At 42.8% G+C, this 13,191-nt stretch overlaps 1 protein-coding gene across 3 annotated transcripts in view; it reads right to left on the bottom strand.

The window, feature by feature from the left end:
* LOC142599174 (mesoderm induction early response protein 3-like) overlaps positions 1-13,191 on the bottom strand; it is a 46,018-nt gene that overhangs the window by 31,506 nt on the left and 1,321 nt on the right. For all 3 annotated transcript variants that reach the window (XM_075739007.1, XM_075739006.1, XM_075739005.1), the window contains one exon: positions 11,265-11,410. In XM_075739007.1, the coding sequence (XP_075595122.1) occupies positions 11,265-11,363 (99 nt within the window). In that variant the 5' untranslated portion in view covers positions 11,364-11,410. The remainder of the gene's footprint in view (positions 1-11,264; positions 11,411-13,191) is intronic.

Here is a 13,191-nt window from a genome sequence, read left to right as displayed (position 1 = left end):
ACACCATGCAACCGATGCTACGTGGAGGAAGTGGGTCGCACTGATCACACAGCGGGCTCGAATAGAAAACCCCAGTCGCCCAGGAATTCTGGAAGTGATCACGGACTGGCCGGAAAGCAAAGATTTTGGGAATGTCGCCAGAGAAGGAGGTGACATGTACTGGTTGTGAAAGTACATCACGTAGATGCCCACGTACCTAAGAACTGGGTCACTGAAGAACATCAAAACAACCAGCAAGTGGATCAGGCTGCCAAGATTGAAGTGGCCCAGGTGGATTTGGACTGGCAACAAAAGGGCGAATTCTTTATAGCTCACTGGGCCCATGACACCTCAGGCCATCAAGGGAGAGATGCAACATATAGATGGGCCCGTGATCGAGGGGTGGACTTGACCATGGATGCTATTGCACAGGTTATCCATGAATGTGAAACATGCGCTGCAATCAAGCAAGCCAAATGGTCAAAGCCTCTTTGGTATGGAGAACGATGACTGAAATATAAATATGGGGAGGCCTGGCAGATTGATTATATCACACTCCCACAAACCTGCCAAGGCAAGAGCTATGTACTTACAATGGTGGAAGCAATCACCAGATGGCTAGAAACATATCCTGTGCCCCATGCCACCGCCCAGAACACTATCCTGGGCCTTGAAAAGCAAGTCTTGTGGCAACATGGCACCCCAGAGAGAATTGAGTCAGACAATGGGATTCATTTCCGGAACAATCTCATAGACACCTGGGCCAAAGAGCATGGCACTAAGTGGGCGTATCACATCCCCTATCATGCACCAGCGTCCGGGAAAATCGAACAATACAATGGACTGCTAAAGACTACACTGAGAGCAATGGGTGGTGGGACCCTCAAACATTGGGATACACATCTAGCAAAGGCCACCTGGTTAGTTAACTCTAAGGGGTCTACCAATCGAGCTGGCCCTGCCCAATCAAAATATCCACGCCCAGTAGAAGGGGATAAAGTTCCTGTAGTGCGCATGAAAAATATGTTGGGGAAGACAGTCTGGATTATCCCTGCTTCAGGCAAAGGCAAGCCCATCTGCGGGATTGCTTTTGCTCAGGGACCAGGGTGCACTTGGTGGGTGATGAGAAAGGATGGGGAAGTCCGATGTGTAAATCAAGGGGATTTGATTTTGGGTGAGAATAGCCAATAAATTAAATTGTATGCTCTTAATTGCTAAATAACCCTGCCATTGTATGTCATCACTACTATAATTGCTGTATGCTGTATCAATGGTATTACGCTAAGAATCACCCAAATTAATGAAGGATGGACTTTGATGAAACTGAGCAAAGTGCCACGATGATGGAACTAGAACTGACTTCAGCAATCAGTGCCCAGCAACTTCCTTGAAATCGACATCTTCAGCCTGCAGACTGCGAGCACGGACAACGCCAGATACACCAGCCGTGAGCTCTGGATGCAGCATGCAACAATCCAACAGCACGTGCCATCTCTCCTGCCCTGAGAGACTGTTATGACAGATGGAGCCCAAAGTTCATGGATTAAATGTACTCAATGGACATTTTAGAGGGATGACCTACAGACTAAGGGAACGCTATCTCTGTGTGTGTGTGTGTGTGTATATATCTCTCTCTGAAAGACAGGAAAGTGGTGGTGTTTAATTGGAAAGTGTAGGATCTGGGCATGACATAGATGGTATAGAATAAGGAGTGGATAATGTCCTGGTTTCAGGTAGGGTAGAGTTAATTTTCAGAAGAAGCTCGGATGGGACACAGCAGGGACAGGTGACCCAAACTAGTCAAAGGGGTATTCCATACCATATGATCTCACGCTAAGCATATAAAGAGGGCTGGTAGGGGAGGAGCGGTTCCAGGAGGGCTGGGTGTCAGGTAGTCAGGTGAGCAAATTGCATTGTCTATTCTAAGTACTGTTGTTATTTTTCCTGTTCATTCAGTCGGCAAGGAAGGCAGTGGCGGCAACGGTAAGTCCTGTGGCCAAGCACTAGATTAAGGCGGACAGGGGGTTCCCAGAGCCAAGGAAACCCGAGGAAGAGCAGAGACCCGCCAAGAGCTGGCAGCTCTGGCGAGCTAGGTTGACACAGCTTGGGCATTACCAGGAGCAACCACAGGAGATTTTAACAGTCCTAGGGAGGGCTAACGACCAGGAGTGCTGCAAACAGGGCAGGCAAACAGGGTGCGGCAGTTTGCATGAAAGGGCAGGCAGGGAGGGCCCTGCAACCTGCTTGTAGGTCCACAGCCCAGGGAAGTGCTCTAGGTCTCCAACAAAATGGTGGGCACTGCTGTCAGAGATTGTTGAAAGGCCACAAATACCCTGTTTTGTCTCACTGGGTGGTGTCAAAGACTGCTGAAGAGCCACAAGTATCCTGCTTTGTCTCAAACAACTCGTGGTTGCCGCCGGCCCTGTCCAGCTGTGGGAGGCGGCATGGGTGCTGCAGAGGTGGGGCGGTGAGCTGCCTCCCTCTACCAGCGGCTGCTTTGGGCATGTGCCAGACACCTGGGACCCCGGAGGAGCCCCCCAACCCAATTTCAGAACTCTCTGGAATATCAAACTGTGCAGATGTGAACCCCTGAACCTTCCAGAATAATGGACTGCGTAGGTGCAACACATCAGAATAAGAGGTGGATAATGTCCTGGTTCTGGCTAGGATAGAGTTAATTTTTACAATAAGCTGGGACTGGTAACCCAAACTAGCCAAAGGGGTATTCCATACCATATGCTGTCATGCTCAGCATAAAAGGGGGCTAGTCAAGGAGGGACTGCGCAGCTCTGGTACCAGCTCCAGGACGGTTGGAACGTACGGGTGAGAAATTGCATTGCGTATCTGTCCCATCCCACTCAGGGGGTTAGGGTGAGGTTATCTTTTAAATTCTCTGTGCGGTAATCAGAAGTAATGACAATTACTTTAGAGGTTCAAACCAATCATAAATTTAATTAAAACTCAGTGGAAGTACAAAAGATTAGAGGCTTGACAAAGGTCATAACAATGCTCAAAACTTAGGAGAACTATGAAAGGTAAGGGTTTAGCAAAACATGTGACGATATCACCCTAATGTGCCAAAAATTAAGTTAAAGAGAGTGATAGAGAGGAAAAGAAAGAGAGAAAGAAGAGAGAGAGAGGAAAGATATCACCACCCTTGGATCCAGCGATGTTCTCTGCTCGTAGTTGTAGTCTTCAGGTGGTGGGCGCACACCAAAAACTTATGTTTTCCTTTTTTATAAACCAATGTGCCCGCCCCATAGGCGGGGGTCTGTCATCACTGAGCAGGCACAGTACGTGCTTATGAATGTTCAGAAATGTTCTAGAAATGAGTCGGTGGGTTGTGGGGGTCCTGGGGGTCTCACGGTCAGCCCTGGGACACACACACACACGACAGAGTGAGTGGTGATCTTTCACAGGCACATGGTGCACAGGGCACAGATGGTCTTTGTTTACATGTTTCAGAAATAAAGGAGTGGTCTCAAGACGTTATCCCACCTCCGCAGGCTCCGTTCTTGGTCAACACTCCCTGGTCATCGTCAGCCCATCCCTGTCCATGTCAAGACAGGTGTTTGCAACATTCACTTGTTATCAGGGCCTTACAATATCACTCGCTTTGTATATTCTAAGTACTGTTGTTGTTATTTTCCTCTCCCCTTTGCTGTCCCAGTAAAGTGTCCTTATCCCAACCCATGAGTTTTACCTTTTTCTTCCAATCCCACGGGGGTGGGGGTAGGGAGGAGTGAGCAAGTAGCCACATGGTGCTCAGATGTCGGTTGAGGCTAAACCATGACAAATATGTTTAAAATTTTCATTGAGTTCATTTGGTCTATGACTTTGGGCTTTATCTGTTATGGTGGTCACTCAGGACAGGAGAGGTAGTATGTTGTGTGGAGTTATTGGGCACCAAAGCCAGCTCAGGTCAGGTCACTGCTGCACTTGCTCTGTTTCTTGTGAGATTCATCCTTCATGGGTTTTAGTGGTTTCTACTGTAGTACTTCCTATAACATGCAACTAAAATCACAGGCTACAACAATTTAAAGCTATATCCATTACAGTCTCCACCCTTGGTCCATTTTAACTAGGCCATAAGATTTAACATTGCAATGAATTCTTTCTCTTCCCTCTAGCTTGGCTAGCAGCAAGCGGTTCCTGCTATAATACATTTGACATATGGCAGCCACAGCAGTAGTGACATACAGCATCATGTAACACTGCCATCATACAACTCAAATAATGGATTATTTTCACCCAGGATTTAATCACCTTGAGGTACACAGTGGACTTGCTCCTCCTTCTGCATTACTCATCAAGTGCACCCAGGTCCTTGACCAAAAACAATACCACAAATAAGTTTGTTCTTTCCTGAGGAAGGAATAACCCAAACTGTTTTTCCCAAGCTCCTTATATGTACAATGGGGACCTTATCTCCTTCCACAGTGCACAGGGGTTTTGATTGGGTAGAATAGCAGATCCTCTAGTGTTAACTAGCCAAGTGGCTTCTGCTAAACACGTATCCCAATGTTTGAAGGTCCCACTACTCCACTGTATCGTTCAATTTTCTCAGAGCCTGTTGCACAATAGGGGATGCGATACACCCAGTCAATGCCATGCTCCTTGGCCCATGTGTCTATGAGGTTGTTTCAGAAATGAGTGCCATTGTTTGATTCAGTTCTTTCTGGGGTGCCATGTTCATATAAAATTTGCCTTTCATAGCCCAAGATAGTATTCCAGGCAGTGGCACAGGTCACAGGGTATGTTTCCAACCATCCAGTAATTGCTTCCACCATTGTAAGCACATGCTGCTTGCCATGGTGAGTTCACGGTAGTGAGATATAATCAATCTGCAAGGCTTCCCCATATTGCTATTTCAGCCATTGTCCTCTATACCGAAAAGGCTTTAGCCCCTTGGCTTGTTTGATTATGGCACACATTTTACATTCATGGATAACCTGTCCCCTTCCAGCTTTCCTGTAGGACCCCTTTAGGTACTGGAAGGTTGCAATAAGGTCTCCCCAGAGCCTTCTCTTCTCCATTCTCTGCCCAGCCTGTAGTTGTGCTTGGGATTGCGCTGACCCATGTGCAGGACCTTGCACCTGGCCTTGTTGAACTTCATGCAGTTCACACGGGCCCACCTCTCCAGCCTGTCAAGGTCCCTCTGGATGGCATTCCTTCCCTCCAGTGTGTTGACCTCACCACACAGCTAGGTGTCGTCGGCAACCTTGCTGAGGGTGCACTCGATCCCACTGTCCATATCACCAACAAAGATGTTAAATTTTTGCATAACATTTGGCTGCCTTCAAGTCCAGTTCATATTGGAGCTCTGACATGTCTGGTACAGCAGCACTCAGCAGCAGCATGAATTCGCTTAGGCCATGACAGTCTACCATTAGCCTCCACTATCCATTAGCTTTTTACACTGGCCATATGGGACTATTAAAGGGTGAATGAGTCTTACTGATCACTCCTAGACTCGCCAGTCATCAGATCAGCTTATGGATGGGAACCAGGGAGTCTCTGAATTCCCTTCCAACCCAAACCATTCTATGATTCTATGAAAAGTACAATCAGCCCTTCTACTCTGCCTAACAGACACTGGAGCAGTAATTTTCCTGCATGGATGCTTTTTGGCTGTTGTTTTTTCTTGCAATTCCTGTACCCAAGCTTCTAGTCTCCAGGTAGGTTCACCATCCCACCTCCTCATTTCCTCCCCCTGGTCACATAGATAGAACCACAGGGTTGCACATTGTGTGTGCCACCAGTACCCTCTCCCTTGAACAGAAACAGGCTGACTCTTAATAGCTGAGGCCTTGGTTTGAGTGCATGAGGAAGACCTACCCTTCTTGGATTGCTATGACAATTTTTGGGTCAGTTTCTCCACAGCCGAGATGCAGGCCTGTAGGGAAGAAGTGAGATTATCTTTGTATTCTCAGAGTTGGCTGGCCAATCCATCCATAGTAGGTGCCTCCATGTCTGTCCAGCTCATTATCACCAGAGTGTTATCATATGACAACTGTGCACTTCATACAAACTTTCACCAAACAGACCATGTGCACTGGATTTCATCCAGGTCTTTGGATACCTGGTTGTCATAGATCACCTCTAACATGACTAATTCCCCTCAGATAAAACCACAGGGTGCCTCGTGGTGTGGTCCTTCTATATCCTCTCTCTTGAGCAGAGGAAAGCTTACTCCTAATAGCTGAGATACTGTTCTGTACAGGTGGGGAGTAGGACATATCCTCTCTGAATTGCTGGAACTCCCGGGACAGTTTCTCCACAGCCGAGACAAGGGAGGAAGAAAGACTCTCTTCATATTGCCGGAGTCAGCCAGCCACTTCATCCTCTGTTGGTACCTTTGTCTTCCCAGTCCATTACTGCAAATGAGTTGTCATATGATGATGGTGCATTCTGTACAAACTTCTGCCACACTGGTCAGGTAGATTGGACTTCGTCAGGATCTGTGGGTAACTACGCGTTGTCTGGGTCATAATAAACTATCACCCGCACAGCTATTTCCCTCAGGTACTGGATACCTCCCTCCATGGTGGTCCGCTTGCCTGGAGGACATATAACATCTTCTCTGAAGGGATACCTTTCCCTCATGCTTGAAAGAAGTTGCCTCCAGAGGCTGAGGGCTTGTGTCTTCTTCCCAATACCCTTGGCAACACCCCCTTCCCTAGACAGGGATCCCAGCTGCTTGGCTTCTCTACTCTCTAATTCCAGGCTACTGGCCCCATTATCCCAGCATCGGAGCAGCCAGATAACAATGTGCTCACCTGGACAATGGCCGAAATCCTTTCGCATATCTTGCGGCTCACTCAGGGACAAGGATTGGGTGATTACCTCTGGTTCTGACTCTTCCTCCTGTTTTCGTGATGACCCAGGTACATCGTCATCCCTTACTAAGTGAACTGATTTCTTTGTGTATTTCTTCTTGTGTATAGGGGCAACTGATACCGGCACAGGTTGGTCTTTTGGTTCAGCCATGGTACCTGCCGCCGAGGTTGGAGCGGCCGCGGTACCTGTCATTTTGTCATTAGATGCAGAGACCTTCTCTTCCCTTTGAGGGTACTGAATAGTGTTGAACAGAGCTCAGTAGGCATGGGCCAGGCCCCAGCACATTGCAATGATTTGTGTGTCTCTGGAATTGCCAGGGTGACAGCATACTTCTTCCAAATATTCTACTAGCTTTTCAGGATTCTGCATTTGTTCAGGGATGAATTTCCAAAACACTGGAGGTGCCCACCACTCTAGGCATTTGTCCATACTATCCCACACACCCTGCCACTCATAACTATTCAGCTTCAGAGCAGATTTCTGGGTGATATTTTTAAATAGTTTAACCCTGAACAAGACCTGGAACACATTCAGGAGACCTAGTAATAGAAACATGCTGGTCTGAACATCCCAAGGATATTCAAAATTCTCAAGAGCTGTTGTAAGAGCTGTTTAAACTAGCCCGAAGGAGAAAGGGAAGGTGAAGGTGTTCCCTTCTGTGTCCCCCATAGATTGCATCTCTGCAGAAAAGAGGTAGAGAATGTAATTCCTAATACTCTCCAGGAGATAGCACCTGAGGTACGGAAGAGATAGCAATGCTGAATACACAAACAAAATATTCTCACAGCCAATAATGCTATCTTATCATAAGCAAGTAGAACACCATGCAGCAAAAGGAACATCCTCGTCCAGCTCCTTACATGACACAGCCATGTGAACAAATAATACAACATTATATTAGTTTAATAGTTGCTGGACACAATGTACACTTGCAACTAATTTAACATGCTCTGGTCAGATCTGTCCTTATCTCTACCCTTCCAGCCCCACGTTGGGCACCAAAAAGGACTGTCGTGGTTTTACCCCAGCCGGCAGCTCAGCACCATGCAGCCACTTGCTCACTCCCCCACAGCGGGATGGAGGAGATAATCAAGAGTCAAAGTGAGAAAACTCGTGGGTTGAGATAAAAACAGTTTAATAGGACAAACAAAAAAAAGGAAGGTTTTTATATATATATATAAAACAAGTTATGAACAGCACGGTTTTTCTCCACTCGAAGTTGATGCTGTGCAAGACCCCCAACTGCCCTGCCTCTCAGCCCACCCCCCAGTTATAAACTGAACATGATGTCGTATGGTATGGAATATCTCTTTGGTCAGTTTGGGTCAGCTGCCCTGGCTGTGTCCCCTCCCAGCTTCTTGGGTGCCCCCTGCCTTTGTGTTGGCAGGGCAATATGAGAAGCTGAAAAGTCCTTGACTACTTAGCAACAACTAAAAACATCAGTGTGTTATCAACATTATTTTCATCCTAAATCCAAAACACAGCACTACACCAGCTGCCAGAAAGAAAATTAACTCTATCCCTGCCGAAACCAGGACACTGTCAAAGACTGAGGACTCCTGCCCTTTTTCCGATCCCTTTGTCAATGGCCTTATCCTTAGCAAGGGATCCCAGCTGCTGGGCTTCCTTACCCTCTAATTTCTGACTACTGACCCCAATATCCCAGCATTGGAATAACCAGCTGAGAATTTGCTCACCTGGTTGATGGCTGAAATCTTTTCGCATATCTCACAGCTCACTTGGGGATAGGGATCGGGTGATTTCTGTCTCATTTATGATTTCAGTCTCTTCCTCCTCCTGTTCTTGTGACTGCTCTGCTGCAGAACAGGCTGCATCTTCCGATTCTCTCTCCTGCTCCCTCTTAGGAGAAGCTTCTTCATCCTTTACTAAATGAGTTGACTTCCGCTTCCATTGTTTCTTTTTAGTTATAGGGGTGACTGATATAGTTGAAGGCTGGGTCTCTGGTTTAGCCACAGTGTTTGTTGTTATGTTTTCAGATCCAGAGACCCTCTCTTCTCCTTGAGGGTGCTGCATAATATTGAGCAGTATTTGGTAGGTGCAGACTAGGCCCCAGCGCAGTATGGTAAGTTGTGCCTCTTTGGAATAGCCAGGGCATCTTTTTTTTTTTTTTCTCCTCCAAACATTCTATCACTTGATCAGGATTCCATACTTGGCCTGGAACTTTGCTCCCAAACATCGGAGGCGAAAAGCTTTCTAGATTCCTGCCCATATTCTCCCACATGCCTTGCCACCCATAACTACACTGCCGTGGGGTCTGGGTCATATTCCTAAATAGCTTGTTAACCTTAGAAAAAGCCAAAACACTATTCCTAAGAAATACCAATAGAAGTATTTTGACTACCTAAGGATGTTCAAGATACTGAGAAATTATTTTAATGAGGGAGAAAACATCACAGAAGAAGGTGCTGAAGGTGCCACAAAAAACATCTTAGAGGAAGAAGTATAAATGTTAATTGTCTCCATGCGATGGTACCCAAAGTACAGTAATAGCTTCAATACAGAGCCCAAATACCAGATTAAGCTCAAGGCCAGAGTTTTAATACTAAATCTCCCAGGCAAAACATCACTAAGCACTACAGAGTACAACAAACTGCAAAAGCTAAAACCAATCTTTAAGATGTACAGCAAAAAAAGGAGCATGGCACAGATCAGATAAACTAATATCGACAATGGATGAATCAAAATTGTGACCTGCAACTGTTAACAGGTAGAAATCCCTTCCAAAAACACTCTGGTCAAATCTTATCTCAAACACTTCTTCCCCCAGGTTTTTATTGCTGAGCATGACATCATATGGTATAGAATATCCCTTTGGTCAGTTGGGGTCAGTTGTCCCAGCTACATCCCCTCCCAACTTCTTGCACACCCCCAGCCTCCTCACTGGTGGGGTGATGTGAGAAGCAAAAAAGGCCTTGACTCTGTGTAAGCACTGCTCAACAAAGACATCCCTGTATTATCAACATTGTTTTCAGCACAAATCCAAAACATAGCCCCATACTAGCTACTATGAGGAAATTTAACCTCTATCCCAGCCAAAACCAGTACAGAAGGTAATAGGAGAAAGACAACTAATGATATAGAAAAAAAAAATCAAGAGAAAGGCTTGTTTTATAACTTGTTTTTTCCAACAGCTTTTGATCAAATGATTTTACTAAATATCATCATACTTGCATCCTAACAGAATTAAAACAGCAAACCGTAGAGATTTTTTTCTTAGTTACTTGATTCAAGTTATCAAAGAATTAGAAATATTTTCCAATATTTATACCTTTAAAAATTTCTTGTTGATATCATACACTGATTAAATTACTTGTTTTCTTTAGTCAGCTAAGGTCTTAGTCCTGCAAAGACTTTTCACAATGGGTAAATGTAAACTCATGTCCAAGTCTTTCCAGGATCAGGACATAAAGTAATTAAGTGTTTAAGAATAAGGTCTCTCAGTTCTTATTGCTTCTATAATAGAAGGAAAAAGATCATTTTGTGGAGTAATAACTCCATTTTAACTACTAGACTTGGCAAGCTGCTTCAGTATTATAATTGCAAGTTCATAATCAGCAAAAATGTAATTGTAAAGGTAGCAGGACAAAAAAAAAATCAGGAGTATAAACACTGTCAACTCTACATTTAGAATTTTTTTTTTTACATGGACTACAAAAACACAGCCTCATATTTAATGCTAAAAATTACACTTTCCTGGAACTCTGTTGACCAAAACCTGTAGTTATGCTGAGTGGTTTAAGTGGGTTGCTGAATGGTAATGCAAGCAGTATCAGTCTGTGAATGTTCAGCATTCAGCAGGCGTTTAAAACGGGTGATGCACTGCCACAGATGAACAAGAGGTATAAATAGGAAAAACACGTAACTAAAGAGTGTAAAAAGGAATAGGAAAAGCCAAGGAACACACTGGTCATTTTGTACACCCACCAAATGCCAAACTGATGAAACAGAGACACAGAACTACAATTTATGTAGCAAATTAATGTGATCCATCATGTCTAAAACAGGACTGTGTTTGCAGATTGGAAAAACAAAATCTGACCAACAGAATCAAACACAGCTATCTGTCACTTAGTATGCAATGTACAATTTCAACTTATAAAACTTAGAAGTGATAACTGATATTAGATGATAGGACTGTAAAAGCTGCTTCAGTAATTTCTCTTCCAAAGTGAAAAGATTATTAAATGGAAAAGAAGAATCTGAATTTAACATAACACTAACATCTTTGAGAAGCTAAGTTCAGCCTTTTTGTGAAGGTGCACTGCTATATCCTAATCAAACCTGATTTTCTTTTTTTAAACAAACTGCAAAGGCATTTTGCAGGAAACTGCATTATACAATACAAACTAAAGAACAGGTTGAGTGTTCTTTTCACTAAAGGTACAACATATATGGACATTTAGGAGAGAGCAAGTCATTCTTACCTTTTCCAAATCTTCAATCTCAGAGCTGAAATTTTTGTTTTCTTCCATCATTTCCTCTTCTTCAAGAGTTCGCTCATCATCATAATCATGCACCAGCATTTCAGCAGAAGGGTCAAAATCATGATCCTCAGATGATAGAGAGCCAACTATCAAAAAAACATAATTTCAATATTTTTTTTCCCCCTATACCAACATATGAAATTACATCACAGAAAAAAAAATAAGGTTGCATGAATTTTTACATATGGGTCAGAACTCTCAGTGGAAAAAACTGGAACAAATTCCTAACTACCTGACAAATTCAGCTATTTTAGCTGGCCTTCCCTTTTTATACTTGTAAGTAATAGGTGCAGTTTTCTCTCTTGCAGTATAGAGTACTTGGGAGAAACATCTAAACTACTGAAACAAAGTTTCAGAAAGTACAATCCCAAATTAATATTTTACTGGGAAAAAAAATATTGTTCAAAACATCCTTGAACTCATCATTAAGGTATAAAGTCCACATGCAATGTCTGAAATCTTGTGACAAGATACTGATTATAGACTTTGATTCTATTTATATGATCTATATGATAACTAACATAGTTTTTCACTGGTAAACAGCTAACTTAGGTTGCTAATCAGCTTCCTACTAACAGCAAAATAAGCAGTGAGACTCGCTTCAGATTAGTTTAGCCTCATAGATGAGATCTTTTATTAAAACTAATTTAATTCTTAGCACTTGATCTAAAAAGGAAGAACAAACATAGAGTTTCAAGAAATACAGAGGAAAATATACCAGAAATAAAATGCTTCTAATGAATCACATTAATAAGTCATTGTGACAGCTCTGTGGTCCAACAGACACTTTTTCATTACTCAAGGATACTCATAAGCCATCAAAAAAGCACTGTTGTTATTTTAAGTGCATTTTGTCAATGGTTAGAAAGGTTATCATTAGATTTAACAAGCTTTAAAGATACAAATATTCTGCACCACAAAGTCAGTGTTCTACAATGAAAATTACTGAAATACAGGGTTGTTTTGTTCTTTAATGTTCACTTTCTTAAGGCTTTCAGGATGGAGAAAAGAAATAGATTAGGATATTTCTCTTTCACTTCTGTTTTCCCTTTCTAGTTCTTATATACTAGTGCTCTGTTGCAATTCTTGGCTTACAAGCAGCAAACAAAATGTTTATGAAGAATTATTTCCACATAAGAACTTCTAAAGAAATTTTGAAGGAAATGGCTACAAATTTTCAATGGTTTTCTTTAAAAAAAAAAAAAAAAACAAAAACAGTATCTCTCTGCACTGCTTCTAGCCTTCAAAGAGACAGTTGTATTACTAACACTTTTGAGTCTTAAAGCATCTAATTAATTTTTCAGCAATTATGCTAAGTGTGCATTCCTTATGTGCAGATAATTAAAGTAAACTTTGTCCATTTAGCTCACTTAAGACAATACTGTGAAAGTTCATAACACCATACCGTAGGGAAACATTCAGGCCAAAAATGCTTTTTATTCACATGCTATTCATATTATGGTCTCATACAACTCTCAGTATAGTAATACTACTCCAGTTATAACATTACGTGTTGAATTTTTCTACTGCTGGCCATCACATCCTGATCCTATGGCTTTTAAAAAACTGTCAACTGCTTTAATATAATATTTAGATATACATGTGCTCAAGATTACTGCTTCTAATCACTGTTCTAATTCATTTTGTTTGACTAACTCAAGTGGAAGTTCTATTTCACTCACAGACTTCAGATAAAAAAGTCCCACTTCTTTGGTAGCTCTGAACACTCAATCTCTCATTTAAGATATTTAAAACCATATTCAAATAATACAAGCTCAATAAATTTAATAAGAGTAGTTAAAAAAAAATATCAAAACCAGCCAATGCTGAAAGCAGTTACCCAGAAGCAAATACATTCCCCAAATAC

This window comes from Balearica regulorum, chromosome W, assembly GCF_011004875.1.
Source record: "Balearica regulorum gibbericeps isolate bBalReg1 chromosome W, bBalReg1.pri, whole genome shotgun sequence".
Lineage (NCBI taxonomy): Eukaryota > Metazoa > Chordata > Aves > Gruiformes > Gruidae > Balearica > Balearica regulorum.
The sequence above is the reverse complement of the archived record's forward strand: the minus strand, read 5'-3'. Positions and strand labels throughout refer to the sequence as shown.